We start from the raw sequence: 19,156 nt of genomic DNA, 5'->3' as shown, positions 1-19,156 counted from the left end.
CGCTGGCTTCAGTTTTCCTTCTACGGTAGCCGGTAATACTGTGTGTGTGTTGATTAGCCCAATCAAAACAAGCCGAATTAAGCTCTAGTTAATGACTAGACATGTAACAGGGACAAACGTCGTAGTTGAATTACCTCAGTGCAGATCTCGTGCCGCAACAGTCAGTGAATTGCTTTGCTTCCTTTGGGGATTCTGAGAATATGTCCAGGGAACTCAATTTTAGGAGATGCCATGATCAGATATTTGTGGCCAATCAAGTTCCAAGTCGGTATCTACTCAGTCCCCGGTTCAAACATTCATCAGTATTTCCCACTCCTTTGTGTTTACTGCAGTTTTTCTGAGGTTCTCTGGAACTAAAAGGAAGAACAGCACTCCCAGAGCGATTCAGTAAATCCCGCTGGAATGTGAGCATTGATAAAGGAAAGCTTTGACTCTCGTATAACGTTGCCTGCGACGGAATAGCTGATCCTTGCTGGCTTTGAACATCAGGACCGGCCACTGAATTCAGGCTCTTTTCAGAGGAGGTCCTCCGTGATACGCAGTGGCTTTGGCAGGAGATTGGAAGGGAACACTGTGGTAGAAAAGTTTGTGGGAAGAAAGTGTTATCGTAGGCCAGGTGGTCCCACTTGTGTGGTTGTACCAATAGTAAATAATCATTGCTGAGGAGATGACCTCTCTCTGAATATTGCTGATACATTTTCTTTGCCTGCCATTGATAGCTAACCATGTCACAGGAGGATTACAAGGAGGTGCAAGCACTGAACCGACAGCTGAAGAGCCGACTGCAGGAGCTGAGCGAGCAGCAGACAATGCAGGAATCCACGAGCTGTAATACATCCCTGCTTTCGGAAATCGAGCAGAGCCTGGAGTCCGAGGCCTGGGAGACCGAGAAAGATCAGGTACGGATGCTCACTGGACACTTCCACGCTAACAGATTATACTGCCCTAAACTTTGCAGGAGAGCTGATAGGCAGGGAATTGCTGAACTCGTTACTTTCTTAATCAGCTGTGCTTTTCTTTGCCTCAATCCAGATAAGGACTGAAATTGAGAAGCTGCATCAGGAGTTACTGACCTTGATGGGTACGGACCGCTCTGGTAGTCTGACTGGATCTCAGACACCCAGTCTCCAGGCAGCCCTCTTGCACCTGAAAGACTTGGTATACAATCTGGTGCATGGCTCAGCTATACCGGTAAGGAAATTCTTATACCTATCAATCAGTTGATTTCACTGCAGCTGGAATTGACCAGTAGTTAAGGGTCACATTGAGTGAGGTGCAGGGAATCCAACCTGACTAAAGAATTAAAACCTTCTCTGTTTGTCAGCTGGAAAGGAATTTGAACTATTCCAATCCGTGTCCCAGTGGGGATAGGCTCATAGGCCAGAGCACTAATTCAGCAGTCATCTTACTTGGAGATGAAACTCAGAAAAATCTCTCCATTACATTGTGGAATTTTTTTTCTGTTATTGGGTCTTGAAGCATATTATTGAGAGGTGAAAGCTTTAATTCCACTTAATCTCCATGCATGGCCGGATACTGGATGGCTGCAGTGAGAACTTCCCACCAAAGGTCCCTTCCCCCATGTCTGACAGTTGTTCTGCAGGGTAAGCTGATCCATTTCATGGTGACAGCTCCAATCATGTCTCTCTAGACTATTTGATGAATCCAGTTCTCTCCACAAAGAGAATGAGGTTTCAGCTCATACCTGTCAGTGATAAAGAGCAAACTGTTGTTTTCCTTGACATTTGAGTAGAATGAATGCAGGCCCCAGTAAGGTTTGCACAGATGAGCCACTGTGTAACCTTCCCCCTCCCCAACACAGTTACATTGCATACGTTTCTGAATGAAGTACTAACGGAGCCCAAGTCTCTTCAGCTTGTCCCAAGAAGCTCTTCCAGGACATCAACCAAACCTGTTGTGAATGTTATTCTATCTAGTCCTCAAAGACCGCTTTGTTTGGTCTCGTGAAGAAACTGGGACAACTAAAACAAAGGGTTTGAGTCAGCAGGTTTTCAAAATGCAGAGTACAAACACACCTATCGCCAGCCTGTAATAATGGTCCAAAGGTGCGAGTTCAGATCGTTGGCAGCACTTTGATATAAAAATAACATTAAAGTTAACCTGCTGACAATAAGGACTTTGTGATGCAGGGCTGGGAGCCACAGAGGACATGGTGAAGCAACTGCATAACAACAACATTGACCAATAAGGCAACAGCTATAAAGGCACATTACCATAGCGAATTGTTGGATTACATAGTTCAATTCCTCTAGCCCAGCTGAGTAAAGTTAATGTCATGACTCATTTATAGGCCTCTGTTGGTTGAGGTCAACTATGGATGTTGCACCCTAGCTGGCTATATTCAATACGTAAACCAGGGCAGCACAATGTGGAGAGCAAGCCATTCCCCTTGCTGCAGGCTCCCCCTCTCCATGCAGCTGATGAATCCAAAGGAACGGCAGAGACCGACCGATACTATTCAGCACCAACGGTGTCATAGGAGTTGCCAGCTAGCATTAAATTCAATGTAGGACTGCCTTAGGGATTCGAGCTCTGGATTTTTCTCTTGTGTTTACTCCCAAAGCCCTTCCCATGAGTGGGTATAGCTGCAAGGCAGCAGAGGTTTGAGATCAGAATTTTGCTTCTCCAAGTCACACATGAAGGCCAGGAGCTGGAGTTGGTTGTCAGAGGCAATTGGAGATGCATGATGTTGGGGACATTTAATAGATAGTGGGAGCTTTTCCCCACTAACCCCACCCCACACTATGATATGCATAAGGAATTTTAATGGCACTTGTACAATGACTACCATGCTACATTTGTCTGCCTGCTGTTGGATACGTGCTCTTCCTGGGAATTGGTTAATCATTTTCTAACATTTTCCCAAGGTTCACCTAGAAGATGATCCAAAAGGATTGGAGGAGAAGCTGAAATGGCAACAGCAACAATTCCAGCAGGAGAAAGCATTGAACAAAGAAAAGCAGCAGATGATTGAGGAGCTTCAGAAACAGGTAATACTGTGCAGAAAATGACATAGTCCACAGGCTAGTTTCCACATGGCCTGATGGATGCATGAAGCAGCCGTATGAAGGTGCTTGGACATTGAGATCATTTTTGGGCAATGGAGAAGGTAGATAGAACATAGAACATAGAATAGTACAGCACATTACAGGCCCTTCGGCCCACAATGTTGTGCTGACCCTCAAACCCTGCCTCCCATATAATCCCCAACCTTAAATTCCTCCATATACCTGTCTAGTAGTCTCTTCAATTTCACTAGTGTATCTGCCTCCGCCACTGACTCAGGCAGTGCATTCCACGCACCAACCACTCTCTGAGTAAAAAACCTTCCTCTAATATCCCCCTTGAACTTCCCTCCCCTTACCTTAAAGCCATGTCCTCTTGTACTGAGCAGTGGATCAGCCAATGTTTCTATTCTTACATGCTAGTTAGCCAGAAAGTTAGAATCTACACTACTAGGAAGGATTTGCTCCTCGAACACACCAAGCTGCGAGCTATAAAGCACAGACCCTGGCCACCCAACCAGAGTCCAGCAGCGCTCATCTGTGTGCTCGGTTCAGATTGACAGGACGTTGGAATTTATATGTAAATGTAATTAGGGTGGGTGAAGTCGGGTAGTGCAACCCCAGAGGGATTATCTAGGTCATGATGATCTGCGTAATGTTTCTGCTGAACATTACTGGGTGGTCAAAACAATGAAAAATGGGAATAGAATGGGAATGAGCTCTAAAAGGAGTACAGATACTAGGAGATCTGTGGGTAGGTGTCCATAAATCATGGAACATAACGGGTTAAGGTGAGGAGATAATTAAGTAGGTAGGCTTTATAAGTAAGGTCAAAGAACAACGAATTCATGATGAGTCTTTGTAAAACACATTTGTCTTTTTACATATTATAAGAGAGATGCGAAGGGTTTGCAGCGTTTTATCAAAATGATTCCATGCGGGGCTCGTTATGAGAATAGATTGAAGAATATAGAGTTGTTTACCTTGGAAGAGAAGGTTGGGAGGCAATCCGATGAAGGCATTTAAAACCATGAATGGTTTCCTTCCATGCTCTTATCACCCTGAATTCCTGTGACTTTGGTGTTTCACCCTTTAATGGAACAATGGCATGTTTGAGATCAGCAGATTAGACAAAGAGAAGCAGTTCCCATTGGCGGAAGAATCAAAGACTAGAGGATGGAAAATGTAGATGATTGTGGAAAGAGCCAAAAGTGGCACAAGGATATGTTTATTTTTCTGTCACTGTGTGGTTAAGAGTCTGCAGACTATTGCAGACGTGGTGGAGGCAGGTTCAATTTTAGAGTTCAGACGGGAGCTGGAGAAGGAAATAATTTGCAGGGGTAAGGTGAGCCATCAGTGGAGTGGATCTGGCAGGTTTGTTCTTAGACAGCCTCAGTACAGACTCAAGAGGCTGAACGATTTCCTTCCTTGCTGTAATCATCTTGAGATCCTGTGATTTGGTGTTTCACTCTCAGACAGAACAATAGCATGTTTGAGATTATTATTGGGTGTGGCAAAACCTATAACTGCCCGGGTGTGGTTTGTGTTTTCAGTTGCCAGCAGAGCAGACCTCTGTTTGAGTGGCAGAGAGCCACGTCATTTGCAGTGAACACCCAATCAATCTCGAATGATGAAAAAAGGTCCTTTTCTGAAATAATCCTCCAGTGAGGATCATTAAAAAAGTTATTGAAGTCTCAGTTTCTGTTCAAAAGCATTTACTGGGGTTGCAGGGTGTTTCTGGGACAGAGCATGGTCCAAGGGAAATGCTCTCAATGGATTTGGTACTGCAGTTTTAGACACATGAAATGTTCGCGTTATTTTTTTCACATAGCATGATGGTATGATTGGATTTTTAGGTGCAGTTGCAAAGCGCTGATCTGATGAAGCTCAGGAAGGAAAATGACAGCCTGAGATGCAGCCTAGAGAACTCGTCAGATCATCAACCTCTCCAGCAGGCCATTCGCGAACGGGACACCGCGATTGCAAAGTGAGTGTCAGAGCATATCGTGTTTCACTAACCTTTTCTAATCTGCTTCTAGTTGTTACAAGCTTCCTATGTCTTGATGCAGCAGAAATGCACATTATAATTTCTGGTATCTGATCCCACACATCTTTCATAATTAAGACTATTGAATTCAATCCCCCTCACGCTGCAGGACTCCACCCCACCTCAGTTCCTGCAGCCAAAACTCTCATCCATATTTTGTTACCTGTGAACATGGCTCCCTTCAGCTCACACCATCCACACTGCACATTTATAACTGCTGTTGCCATCCTATCTCAATCAGTCCCATCTGCCCCTCACCAAAATGTAAACCCAGTCATCTCAGCTCCCAGTTAAGCAACATCATTACTTTAAAGTGCTAACTTTAATTTACCTGAAATTAGCGGCTGTTGAAGAACCTCAGCTCAGTTTTTGCAATACAACCATAAGAGCCATAGAGTGAGACCTTGAGTGAACAGCCTGGGGATATGAGACGGTGGATGCTGGGATCTGGAGCAATAGATTTGCTTGAGGAACTCGGTGGATCGAGCCACAGCTGTGTGAGGAAAGGAACTGTTGACATTTTGTCAAAACCCTACATCGGGACCCAAATTCTGATGCAGGGTTTCAGCTTAAAGCATCAACAATTCCTGTCCTCCCACTGATGACCCTCAACCTGCTAAGTTCCTCCAGCAGATTGCTTGCTTTTCCACGGAAACAGGATCCTCGTCATCAAGTTTGCATTGACCACCAACCATTCTTTTACACTAAGCCATGTTTTCATACTCCTCACATTCCCATCAGCCACTCCAAATTCTCCCACTTTCCCAGGCATTAGGGACAATTTATCATCGTATGTTAATATTGAGATGTGGGAAGAAACTAGAGCAACAGGGGAAAGCCTGTGTAGTCACAGGGAGAATGGGTGAACTCCATCCGGAAAGCCCTGGAGTTTAGGATTAAACCCTAGTTGCTGGAGCTGCAGCATTCTACTGACACAATGTCAACCTTGGGAATATCTGTTACTTTGCTTTAGTTATGCCACAGTGCTGATTTTAAGTTTTTTGCCAATTAAGACCATAAGGCCTAAGACATAGGAGCATAATTAGGCCACTTGGCCCATCAAGTCTACTCTGCCATTCTAGCATGGCTGATTTATTATCCTTAATCCCATTCTCCTGCTTTCTCCCCATAAGCTTTTAGATAGATAGATAGATAGATAGATAGATAGATAGATAGATAGATAGATAGATAGATAGATAGATACTTTATTCATCCCCATGGGGAAATTCAACTTTTTTCCAATGTCCCATACACTTGTTGTAGCAAAACTAATTACATACAATACTTAACTCAGTAAAAAATATGATATGCATCTAAATCACTATCTCAAAAAGCATTAATAATAGCTTTTTAAAAGTTCTTAAGTCCTGGCGGTAGAATTGTAAAGCCTAATGGCATTGGGGAGTATTGACCTCTTCATCCTGTCTGAGGAGCATTGTATCGATAGTAACCTGTCGCTGAAACTGCTTCTCTGTCTCTGGATGGTGCTATGTAGAGGATGTTCAGAGTTATCCATAATTGACCGTAGCCTACTCAGCGCCCTTCGCTCAGCTACCGATGTTAAACTCTCCAGTACTTTGCCCACGACAGAGCCCGCCTTCCTTACCAGCTTATTAAGACGTGAGGCGTCCCTCTTCTTAATGCTTCCTCCCCAACACGCCACCACAAAGAAGAGGGCGCTCTCCACAACTGACCTATAGAACATCTTCAGCATCTCACTACAGACATTGAATGACGCCAACCTTCTTAGGAAGTACAGTCGACTCTGTGCCTTCCTGCACAAGGCATCTGTGTTGGCAGTCCAGTCTAGCTTCTCGTCTAACTGTACTCCCAGATACTTGTAGGTCTTAACCTGCTCCACACATTCTCCATTAATGATCACTGGCTCCATATGAGGCCTAGATCTCCTAAAGTCCACCACCATCTCCTTGGTCTTGGTGATATTGAGACGCAGGTAGTTTGAGTTGCACCATATCACAAAGTCCTGTATCAGTTTCCTATACTCCTCCTCCTGTCCATTCCTGACACACCCCACTATGGCCGTGTCATCAGCGAACTTCTGCACATGGCAGGACTCCGAGTTATATTGGAAGTCTGATGTGTACAGGGTGAACAGGACCGGAGAGAGTACGGTTCCCTGCGGCGCTCCTGTGCTGCTGACCACCGTGTCAGACCTACAGTCTCCCAACCGCACATACTGAGGTCTATCTGTCAAGTAGTCCACTATCCAATCCACCATGTGAGAGTCTACTCCCATCTCCGTTAGTTTGTGCCTTAAGATCTTGGGCTGGATGGTGTTAAAGGCACTAGAGAAGTCAAGGAATGTAATCCTCACAGCACAACTGACCCCAGCACATCCTTCCTTATACAAGGAGACCACAACTTCTCGCAATAAGAGCAGAGTGACAAGTGCTTTATTAAGACTCAGCATTATATCCTTACTTTTATATTTTAGTCCTCTCAAAATGAATGTGGACATTGAATTTCCTTTGCTTACCATCAACTCAAACCACAAGTTAACCTTTAGGGAATCCTGCATGAAGACCCAGAAGCCCCTTTGCAGTTCTGATTTCTGACTTTGCTGATTTCTGAAGGTAGTCTATGCCTTTATTCCTTCTAACTAAGTGCATGACCGTAGACTTCCCTACACTGTATTCCATCTGCCGCTTATTTGCCCATGCTTTGAATCGGTCTAAGTCCTTCTGTGGACTCCCTGCTTTCTCACCTCCACCTTTCTTTGTATCATCTGCTAACTTGGCTACAAAGCCATCAATTCCGTCATCCAAATTATTGACATAAAACGTGAAAAAATGTGTTCCCAGCACAGAACGCTGCAGAACAGCAGCTGACCAGAAAAGCCCCCCTTTATTCCCACTCTTTGCCTCCTACCAGTCCACCAATTTTCTTTCCTGTAGTATCATGGGCTCTTGTTTAGTAGCCTCACGCGTGGTACCTTGTCAAAGGCCTTCTGAAATTCCAACGAAACAACATCCTTTATCTCTCTTTTATCTATCCTGCCTGTTATTTCTTCAAAGAATTCTAATAGATTTGTAAGTCAAGATTTTCCCTTGAAGAAACCATCCTGACTTTGACCTATTTTATCAAGTGCATCCAAGTACACTGAAACCTTATTCTCCTGCCCTTGCGGTGCATAAATACAAAGCTATGCAGGAGTTAAACACCTTCCCAAAAATCAGCCGACACAGAAGCTTCCTTCAGGGATTTTAACAAGATCTGACTTGCGGAACTGCAGAAAGTTCAGCAACATATGCAATGAATTCAATACAGAATTGTTATGCATCTGAATATATAAATACAGTGATTATTCTTGCAGTTGGTGTTAAGCAAGGTATTACACACATGCAACACTACATAACCACACAGTGTAAACATCAGTAAACTCATGGCATAACAATATCTTAATAACAATAAGAAATAAATAAATATAATACCTCCTTCAAAATACTGAATGTTTACCAATACAGTGGATTCGGGTTAATTGAGACATCAATTAATCATTGGCTATTTGGGACAACTCTTAAAGAACAAAAACAAATCAAGACAATAGGTGGGATTCCCTTAGTTTATTTGGGATAATATATCACTTAGTTGAGACCAGAGTTTGTCACCGAACATTTTCTAACTAGAGTCAGTCACATGCATTTTGTGTGACTGTTAGACACTACACATGCTTAGATTGAATTGTTTCTAAATAGCACCATTGTGTATTTGTGTTCAAAAAGCAGTGACTTTTGTCACTGATATTTGGCAAGCCATATACAGTAAGACAATTCAGAACTGTTTTGGTCACTGTAGTTTCAAGCATTCAGACTTGGAGATGCCCAAAACAGCTGGAAGTGAAAATGAAAGGATTTCAGTACTTCATAAAGTTAGGGACCATGTGGAATTTGAAGGTATTGACAATCATCTTGAAAGCCACAATTAAAAAAAGATTTGGAGGATGCAATCATCCAAAGCACTGCTTGAAGGCAGTCCATTATCTGCACTGATTTTGTTAATTTATAGACAATCATAAGAACACATTGGTGTATGTTAAATGAATTCCTCCATCAATAACATTTAGAAACTAATACAGTTTTATAGTACTGTAGTAGTCTTGATAGTATTCTGATTAATTCTGTATTTCATTTAAATACATCTGTTACTCAGTTAAATTGTAGTTTGTATTTTCTATTCCTTTTTAACTATTTCCATGAAACTTTGGCTAATTGGGGCAACTACTTGATTGGGTCAAAATGTGCTGGTCCTAATTTGTCCCAATTAACCGGAAACCACTGTATTAACAAAACTTAAGATTCACAGATATTGCTGTTTCAAGGGCAAGTAAAGAGTGGATGGAGATGGACATCTTTCCACTGTGCGCTTCAAACCAAAATCGAAATTAATCCACACAGGAAATGATATAAAAACACAGCTTACTTACCGGAAGTGATGATCATACAAATAGAATGCATACGAAACAAACTGCACCTCCACAGGCCAGAACATTCATGCTTAATAATGGACTCTGGCCTTTTCCCAACCACTGAAGTCAGGCTAACTGGTCTATAATTTCCTGTCATTTACCTCCCCCCCCCCCCCCTTTAGATGACCAATAGGATTGGATGTGGCACCAGCTCCTTTGTGTGAGGCTAAAGGAAGGATGGTTTGTTTAGCCGAACACTAGGATGAACAGCAAATGCTTCTGTAACTTTTCCCCCCAGGTATAGTAACAATGGGTTATTTTTTCCAGGAAGAACGCTATGGAAGTGGAGCTGGCCAAGTGTCAAAGGGACATGAAGTTGTTGAACTCCCAGCTTCTGGAAACTATTCAGCAGAAAGTAGATCTGTCACAGGAGCTAGAAGCTTGGCAGGTATGTTCAAAGCCATTGCAAAGGATGACTTATGTAATTACAGTCTTCAGAATCATGAAATGTTGTGATGTATGTTTTCACTAACTAATAAGGCAATAGGAAGGTATCGCTTCAGAGTTAATTGTAAAGATTATAAAACTTAGTTTAAGACAAGGAGTTTTCTACCACAAACTATTGACAAAAGAGCTAATGGAACGTAGAACAGTAAAGCACAAGAATAGGCCCTTTGGTGCTGGTGTGCTGAGTTAAGTAAGGTAGAGATGCTTAATCAACTATTTAAACTCCTAAACAAATCCCTTCTGCCTATCCAATGAACTTATGCCCCATTATCTGCACATTCATGTGTCTATCGAAGAGCCTCTTAATTGCCTCTACAGTATCATGTTTGCCTCTACCACCATTCCTGGCAGTGCATTCCCTTCACCCACCCCTCTCTGTGTAAAGATACATTTTCCCCTCACAACAACATGCACAAAGTGCTGGAACTCGGCAGGTCAGGCAGCACCCTTTATCAGGAGGTGTGATTGCCCCTCACATCTCCTTTGAACTTACCCCCTCTCCCCTTAAGTGCACACGCTCTAGTGTTAGACATTTCGACCACAGGCAAAAGGTACTGCTGTTTACCCTTTCTACGCCTGCATAATTTTATAAACTTTTATCAGATCTCCGCTGCCCCAGAGAAAACAATCCAGTTTGCCTACTCACTCTTTATCGCATATGCCCTCTAAACCAGGCAGCATCCTGGCAAAACTCTTCAGTGCCCTGTCCAAAGCCCCCACGTGTTCCCTGTATTGGAACAACTGGAATTGAATGCAATACTCCAGAGGCACCCTTACCAAAGCTTTATAAAGCTACAACATTACTTCCTGACTCAGGGTCTTGACTCAAGCATGCCAGACACCTCCTTCAGCACCCTTTCAATCTGTGCAGCAATTGGACCATCTGCTCATCAACATTAGGGACAGTAAGGGAAAATTATTTTGAAAGGAAATTTCTTGGGGGGAAAAAGGAATGCACTAATGAAAAATCAGAAATATTATGGGAAGTGAAGAAACTGGATGTCTCACAGAAAAAAAAAATCAATTTACTCTGTTGGCCCAAGGGAGCTGTTTCTTCCAGTGCCTTATAATTTCCATGTCCATTTATTCAGTGCATCCGCATTAACACACTAATATATCTAACGTGTGGAGAGTCACTTGTATAAACAAGCTCTGAAATGTTTTTTTGATAACGAAGTGAGGCTACTTTAATTGGATTAAGATGTTCATGAGACTTCTTTTCACTGCATTAAGTTATAGAAAGAAGTTTGAAGATGAGTATATTGTACATGAGTATATTGAAAGAAGTTTGAAGATGAGTATATTGTACACGAGTATATTGAAAGAAGTTTGAAGATGAGTATATTGTACATGAGTATATTGAAAGAAGTTTGAAGATGAGTACAGTACATGTACACACAGGTGCAATGAAAAGCTGACCTGTGGCAGCATCACAGGCACATCGCATCAGATGCACAACGTTCACAAGTAAAACAAACTAAACATAAATTATACAAAAAAATTTACAAGAAATAGTTGGACCTCTGTTTAATTTCTGATCCTTGGGATTCTTCCAGGAGTCAAGAATGGCGTGCAGTCTTAATTCCAAAATTTCAGTTTATTTTAAGAGTTCAAACAAACATATAAAATACTAAGCAAACTAAACAAAGAGCTGAGAGAAGATGCTAAAAGGGTGTTAATGCTAAGGGGTGTAAGACAAAGGAATAAAGATGGCTCTTCTGAAAAATCTAACACAAGATAAAGAAAATTCCTTAGATAGATAGAGATAAATTAATTATTAGGCTACATAATTAAACCAATTACATCACATGGGCAATATGCTGATAATTAGCCAATGAAAAATGAGAAAGGTGATAAACTTACTTTAGCTGCCAGTGAGTTTTCTTAAAAGTATGAATCTTATAAAAAGTATTATTTTAAAAATTGTTGTTTCCAATAGAAGTATACAATTAGAACATAGAAACAGATTTCATTATAGTGCAAAGAGTTCTAAGTGGTCACAGTGTTGCTATACTGAGGAGTTGATTACAGTTGTACAGGTTGGCTCAGGAACAAGTAGATATTACAGGTTGAAGACAAGTAGATATTCTTGATGGTGTAGGATCTTAGGCCTCTGTACCTTTGTGAAAAGATGGCATAGCCTGGATGGTATGGGTCTTTGGTGATAGATTCAAAGATTCAAGATTCAAAAACTTTATTGTCATTCTAACCGTACATCAGCTCTGCAGGGCAGAATGAGACAGCGTTTCCCAGGAGCAGTGCAATCATAACATAACAAACACAACACTAAATAATAAACACAACAATAAATAGTAAAACACAACAGCCACATGTCAGTTAAAAACAAGTTATAAGTGTCCAGTGCAAGTTAAAAGTGTCCAAAGCAGAGTCAGGTAGAGCAGTCTGACTGCCTGTGGGAGGAAGCTGTTTAGTAGCCTTGTGGTTTTAGTTTTGATGCTCCTGTAACGTTTACCTGATGGCAGAAGACCAAACAGTTCATGGAGAGGGTGTGAGGGGTCTTTAATGATGTACCGAGTCTTCTGGAGGCATCGACTCTGAAAGAGGTCTTGGACAGAAGGTAGGGAGACCCCAATAACCTTCTCTGCTCCCCTAACCACCCTCTGCAAGGCTTTTTTGTCGGCAGCACTGCAGCTGGAGTACCAGGCTGTGATGCAAAAAGTCAGCACACTCTCAACCACGCCTCTGTAGAATGTAGTTAAGAAGTTAGTGGGGAGATGTTGCCTTCTTGATGCAGCTCCTCATGTAGACAGTACAGACGGCAGGTATTGATGTGCCCATGATGAATTAGGAGTTGGGAATGGGAAGATCACTAATGGGAATGTAAGCTATTGATGGGGGAAATCAACCAAGATTACAAGGGAAAGGCTAACTTCAGTACATTATTTATGGGAGAAAAGGACTTCACTTGGACTTTAATTGTGAGCAGGTCTAAGGAGATTCAGCAATGATAAATCTGGATTGAAATAGACAGAGTGGAAAGCTGTTGTAGACAAATGTTTAATATATGGAGAGTGTAGACATAGACTGATATCTGAGGAAATGGACTGGACTAAAACACAGTTACATTTATGTATATGGCATCTTTTATGGTCCTGAATACTTGAATGCATTTCAGCTGATTCTGCACATCTAAAGTGTAAATTCTCATATTGCACTATGACATGGAAGGATGCCATGCCTATGTGTCTAAGCCAACTCTCAGAGTATTCCTGTCCATTCCACTCCCCTATTTTCTCATCAACATCCCCCCCCCCCCGATTCTCCTTCCAACCATCTGTACAAGTAACCAGCTAAGTTGAAAACTAGCACATTGTCGAGACGTGAGGAATCCAGAGCACTCAGAGGAAACGCAGAGTTACAGAGAGAAAGTACAGACTCCATGTAAACAGCACTGAACATCAGTTTCAAACTGGATGACTGGAACTATAATATAACTACAGCACTACAGTTTGTTCGTAGGGGCACACAACAACCAATTTTAAATGTAGCAAGGCCCACAAACATCAGGGAATTAATTAAATCGCGTGCTTTAATATGTGTGAATGAGAGATATTCTACCCACCAGTAGTTTAGAAAGTGCTAAAGGGTCATTTATTTCCATTTCAGCATAATATGCTGTGGCTGGTGAGTTGATGGTTCTACAGATAGCTGAATGGATTAATGGCAGATGAATTCAAAAGCTTTATAGACACGTGGATATTTGGTCAGGTTACCGGACTGACAATATTGTTATTTGTGCTATTATTCTGCAGGATGACATGCAGTTTATAATAAACCAACAACTGAGAAACCAGCAGCAAGCGGAACAAACCTGGCCTGCTTCTGCCGAAAATCCCAGCGAGAGCTCTGATTCTAAACATCATTCTTTCTTTCTCCGAAGGACCAGGAGTCAGATTCCGGAAGGAAAAAGCTTCCTTTCATTGTTTAAGAGGTGAAAACTGCCTCAGATGTCTGTTTTCCCTTGAGACATTTGTACCCAAGTATTAGATTTCATCTACTTTTGGTGCGTTAAAACATTGTTACATGCAACGTTGGTGCCACTTTAATTCCCATCCTTAATACATTGTTAAATTGTATGAAGAGAGTTTTGGAAGTGTGCTTTTGTACCTTGCCTCAAAAGATGAAAGGAGTCTTGAGCTGCAAACTTCCCAATGTGAGTGTCATGGACAGCTGTAAACTTCCGTAGTGATCTCCAGAGAGGCTCATCAGATCTTATGGAACCCTCTCCCAACAGCAGCTTTAAAGCAAGTGAGGGAGTACATGGGAAGGAGACTTGCAGTGATCCTCAACACACTCCATCCCCCATGCAAGGATCTGCTCTGATGAAATGATGTGCCGTGTGTGGCCCCTTGCTACTGTGCGGAGTGATCAGTGAGTTAGGCACTGCGGCGGACTATGCTGGGCCGCTTAAGGTAATCACCGATGGAGCAGACAGTAGTGATTTGTTAATATCTTGAGCATTGCAAAATAAGCTGGCAGATGCTGTGTACAATATCACAATGGAGTCTATTTAATCTCTATCTCAGTGATGGTTTTGGTAGGTTGTGCTTCATTATTTTCTATGGTTGTCTTCTGACATTCATTTTCTCTCTCAATAAAAGAACCAACCAGTTCCCCTCCACCACCATCTCTGGAGACAAACTGTCGACAGCTTTGATAAACCTACCAATTCCCACGGCTATCTTGACCATATTTCTTCCCCCTCTGTCTTCTGTAAAAATGCTTTTCCCTTTTACTAAGTTCTTTTGCCTCTGCTGCACCTGGTCCCAGAATGATGCTTTCCTTTCCAGGACATCAGAGAAGCTGGCCTTCTTCAAAGAACAGGGTTTCCTTTCCTACACCACTGATGCTGCCTTCGCCTGCGTCTCCTTCATTTGCTCGACATCCACGCTCACCCTGTCTTCCCACTGCCTCAACAGTGATGGAATTCCTCATGTACTTGTATACCACCTCGGCATCCAGCACATCCTTCTCTGCAACTTCCAAAGGGACCCTACCACCAAACACATCTTTATCTCCCCCCACTTTACGCTTTCCAGAGGGATCACTCTCTTTGTGATTCCCATGTCCATTCATCCTCCTCACTAATCACCCTCCCAGCATTTAACCCTGCAAGTGTCTAAAGTGCTACACCTGCCCATTCTTTACCTTCCTCACCTCTATTCAGGGCCCCAAACAGTCTTTCTAGGTGAGTCAACACTTCACCTGCAAATTTGTCAATTTCACCTGTCTATTGTGTCTGGTGCTTCCAATGCAGCCTTCTCTACATTAGTGAGACCCGTGGAGACTCGTCTCTTCTCACCTGCCTATCACCTTTCCCTGGTGGTGCCTCTTCTTCCTTTCTTCCTATGGTCCACTCTCCCCCCCTATCAGATTCCTTCCTCTCCAGCCCTTTACCTTTCACACACACATGGGTTCACCTATCACCCTCCAGCTATCCTCCTTTCCTGCCCCCTCAACAGGTTTTTTTTATTCTGGCATCTTTCCCCTTCCTTTCTAATCCTGAAGAAGAAAAAATTCAACATGATTGCTGCCTGATCTGCATGTTCTTCCAGCATTTTGTGTGTGTTGTCTTTTTCCAGTTGTGGGAGGTCAAATTGGGTTGATGGGCTATAAACGGTGAGTGCAGAAGTTGTAATGCACTTTTGACACAAAAGAAAATTTGACTACACAGACATTGATACTGACCAGTTATTAATGAAAAGCAAAATAAATGCCAATGCTAGTAACATGAAACTTAAAAAGCTGGATGTTGAAAATAGTCATGAACATACCTGTAGGGGGAAATAGGGCTGATGTTTTGAATAAATTACTTTTCAGCAGAATATTTCAAGCATCTCTTTTAATTCCCGACCAGAAGTGCCCAAAACAATTGTGCATCAATCAGAATTTCACCTGGAAATTGATTTATACTCCAGCTAAAGTCAATTTTTGCTTACTTCTAAACCAAATTTCTGGGCATTAGCCGATAGTTATTCAGGAGGTTATTTACACCATGGAATTAGTCCCTTGGAATATGTAATTTCTTATCAGAGATTATTGATCAAATAAAACAAAATGAAGCTGGGTACATGGACTATCCGTTACTGTTAAAATAAAAAGGGGAATGTTGTTTTTTAAAAAAAGCTGAACATTTACTGTATGTATAAGAAATTTTGGCTTAAAAGAGACCCCGGCTTTGCAGTGTTTTCTGTACTCATGAGCTACAGGAGTGATTAAACGGACTAAAAAAATCCATTGTCAAATAAAGAGAACAATAGAAAATAAAATACTTGACTTAATACAATTTACACTGGATCTTCTAAACTATCAACCAGCTTGTTTGAATCTGAGGTGGTGCTTGGTATTGTCCTAGTTGGTGATTATTAAAGGTTTTTAAGAATAATGTTTTTAAGAGTTATGCCATTGATAATATGTAGTAAAATGTGAATAGCTGGTACTGGGCACAGTTTCATCACCATCTGTAAAGAGAAACAATATTGATTGTAAAGTTTTATCAGAACAAGTATACACAGGAAAGGAATCTTCAATATGTACTCATTTATACAGATGTAACAAAATTATTCTGTATTTCTTATGCTTTTATTTCCAGCATTGGCATTTTTCATTTAATTTATCTGTAATGTACATAATATAATGAGGTTAGAGACACTCAACAGTTTCTCCAGTGCCTGGATGCTGCTATATTTGTTTATTAAATAAAATATTATTTATTACTAAAGAAATTCATTTCATTATAAAACAAAAGCATGAATTATTTCTAATGTATGTCTGTAATAGATTTATAGTGACATACACTGTATGTGGAGACAATCATACTTTCTGTAATAGAGTGTTACCTACAACACAAATTGATATTAGTATGAAAAGAATTTACATTTGGATCTACACTGTCTGCAAGGCTGTGTAGTGTATTATTATTTCCAATGTCTATAATTGAAGAATATGTTTACACTCACCATTTCAGACAGTCTCTACCTTGCACTATCTATAAAAAAGTTCACATGCACGCTATATAAAAGATAGTCATATATGCTGATCTTTGAAACCACTGAGACAATGCCTAGTTTGAGAAAGTAAACAAGAAATTGGGAAATATGCAGTGGAGCCAAGTTTCCATGACAAGGTGTAGGCTAATTTACCCAGGGTAAGGTTTGCCTCTGACTCACTAATTTGGGAGCTTACAAAGGACTAAAAATAGAGCATCAAAGAACTGCAAGACCTATTAAACCTTAGGATAACACTATTGATGAATGTCTACTCTGAGCTTAACCAACAATCTGTTTAACCATCCATTACTAACAATAAGTAACTAGATGCAGCAACTAACATAAGAAATAGTGCAAGAGTCAACAGGAGTAGCACCAAGAAAATTTTGAGTAACACACACAAAATGTTGGAGGAACTCAGCAGGTCAGGCAGCATCAACTGAGAAGAATAAACAGAGGGCCTCTTGGAACAAGACCCTTCCTCAGGAATGGAAAGGAAGTACAAGAGGTCAGAATAAGAAGGGGTGTGGGAGGGAGGGAAGGAGTACAAGCTGTTAGATGATAGGTGAAACCAAATGAGGGGAAAGGTAGGTGGGTGGGGTCAAGGGAATGAAGTAAGAAGCTGGGAGATGATAAGTGGAAGAGGTAAAAGGATGAAGAAGGAATCTGATAGGAGAAGACAATGAGCCATGGAAGAATGGGAGAACAAATTTATGCTGATCGTCTACCTCAGCAACTGCCCTGTCTGCATATCATTTGAATCTTCAAACATCCAGAAATCTCTCACTCTCCGTTTTGAATGTCGTCAATGACTGAGCCACAACAGTCTCCAGAGTTGACAATCCAATTCCCTGAGTGAAAAAATCTCTCCACATTTCAGTCTAAAATTGCTGATCCTTTATCTTTCCAAAAGGTTGTTTTTTCCCCTCAAAAATTGGCTGTGCTACCAGTAAAGAACATACACATTGTTTCAGCTGTAAATGAATAGTGCTACTCAGATTCCCACTGGTCAGCAAAGGAACTTGTAACTTCAGAACTTTACACACTGAAAGTCAGCTCCTTCAAGAGAGATGGAAAAGGAACATATTACAGTACGGTTCCTTCAGCTCATGATGTTGTGCTGACCTTCTAACCAACTAAGTTCAATCTAACCCTTTCCTAAGACATAATGCTCAATTTTTCTATCACCAATGTACCCATAGAAGAGTTTCTTAAATGTTGTTAATGTACCTACCTCTACCACCACCCCTAGGTGTTCCACACACCCACCACCCTTTGAGTAAATCCCTGTGGCCACACACTTCAATTCCACAGACCACTCCCACTCCGACATGTCTGTCCATGTCATCTCTACCGTCAAGATGAGACCACACGCAGGTTGATGGAGCAATACCTTATCTCCCGCCTAGGTAGCCTCCTACCTGCCGGCATGAACATTCAACTCACTGACCTCCGTTGATACTCCTGCCCCCCCTTACCCCATCCCTATCTATAATTTTAGTTTGGTTCTCTTTCTCTTTTTCTCCCCTCACTATAATCTCCACCCAGCCCTACCTTTCTTTCTCTCTTATTTCCCATAATTCTCCACCTTCCCCCTAGCCCATTTCCATTCAGCCTATCACTTCCCAGCTCTCTACTTCATCCCTCCCCCCACTTCTTACTCCCCTTCCCCCCCGACCATCCCATGTTACTTCACTCCTGATGAAGGGTTTCGGCCCGAAACGTCGTTACTACCTCCTCCCATAGATGCTGTCTGGCCTGCTGAGTTCTGCCAGCATTTTGTGTTTTTATTTATTTCCAGCATCTGCAGATTCACTCATGTTGCCTTTGTGTAAATAACTTACTTCTGACATCCTCCCCCTATACTTTTTTTCCAAACACCTTAAAATTATGTACCCTTGTATTAGCGATCTCCGTCCTGGAAAAAGTCTCTGGCTATGCCTCATGTCATCTTGTACACCTCTATTAAGCCATCACTCTCTTTGCTCCAAGGAGAAAACCCTTAGCTTGCTCAATCGATCTTCATATGTCATGTTCTCAAATCCAGGTAAATCTCCTTTAAAGCTTCCATATCCTTCCTATAATGAGGCAACCAGAACTGAATAAATGAAAGTGGAGTTTTTTGAGGAAGAAACATAGC

General features: G+C 41.7%; 1 protein-coding gene across 3 annotated transcripts in view; it reads left to right on the top strand.

The window, feature by feature from the left end:
• Window positions 1-16,141, top strand: part of LOC140731800 (BICD family-like cargo adapter 1) — a 42,622-nt gene extending 26,481 nt beyond the window's left edge. For all 3 annotated transcript variants that reach the window (XM_073053615.1, XM_073053614.1, XM_073053616.1), the window contains 6 exons: window positions 720-899; window positions 1,033-1,191; window positions 2,889-3,011; window positions 4,883-5,013; window positions 9,827-9,947; window positions 13,780-16,141. In XM_073053615.1, coding sequence (XP_072909716.1) covers window positions 720-899; window positions 1,033-1,191; window positions 2,889-3,011; window positions 4,883-5,013; window positions 9,827-9,947; window positions 13,780-13,962 — 897 coding nt within the window. In that variant the 3' untranslated portion in view covers window positions 13,963-16,141. The remainder of the gene's footprint in view (window positions 1-719; window positions 900-1,032; window positions 1,192-2,888; window positions 3,012-4,882; window positions 5,014-9,826; window positions 9,948-13,779) is intronic.
• Window positions 16,142-19,156: the final 3,015 nt, after the last annotated feature.

Source organism: Hemitrygon akajei, chromosome 8 (genome assembly GCF_048418815.1).
Source record: "Hemitrygon akajei chromosome 8, sHemAka1.3, whole genome shotgun sequence".
NCBI lineage: Eukaryota > Metazoa > Chordata > Chondrichthyes > Myliobatiformes > Dasyatidae > Hemitrygon > Hemitrygon akajei.
The sequence above is the reverse complement of the archived record's forward strand: the minus strand, read 5'-3'. Positions and strand labels throughout refer to the sequence as shown.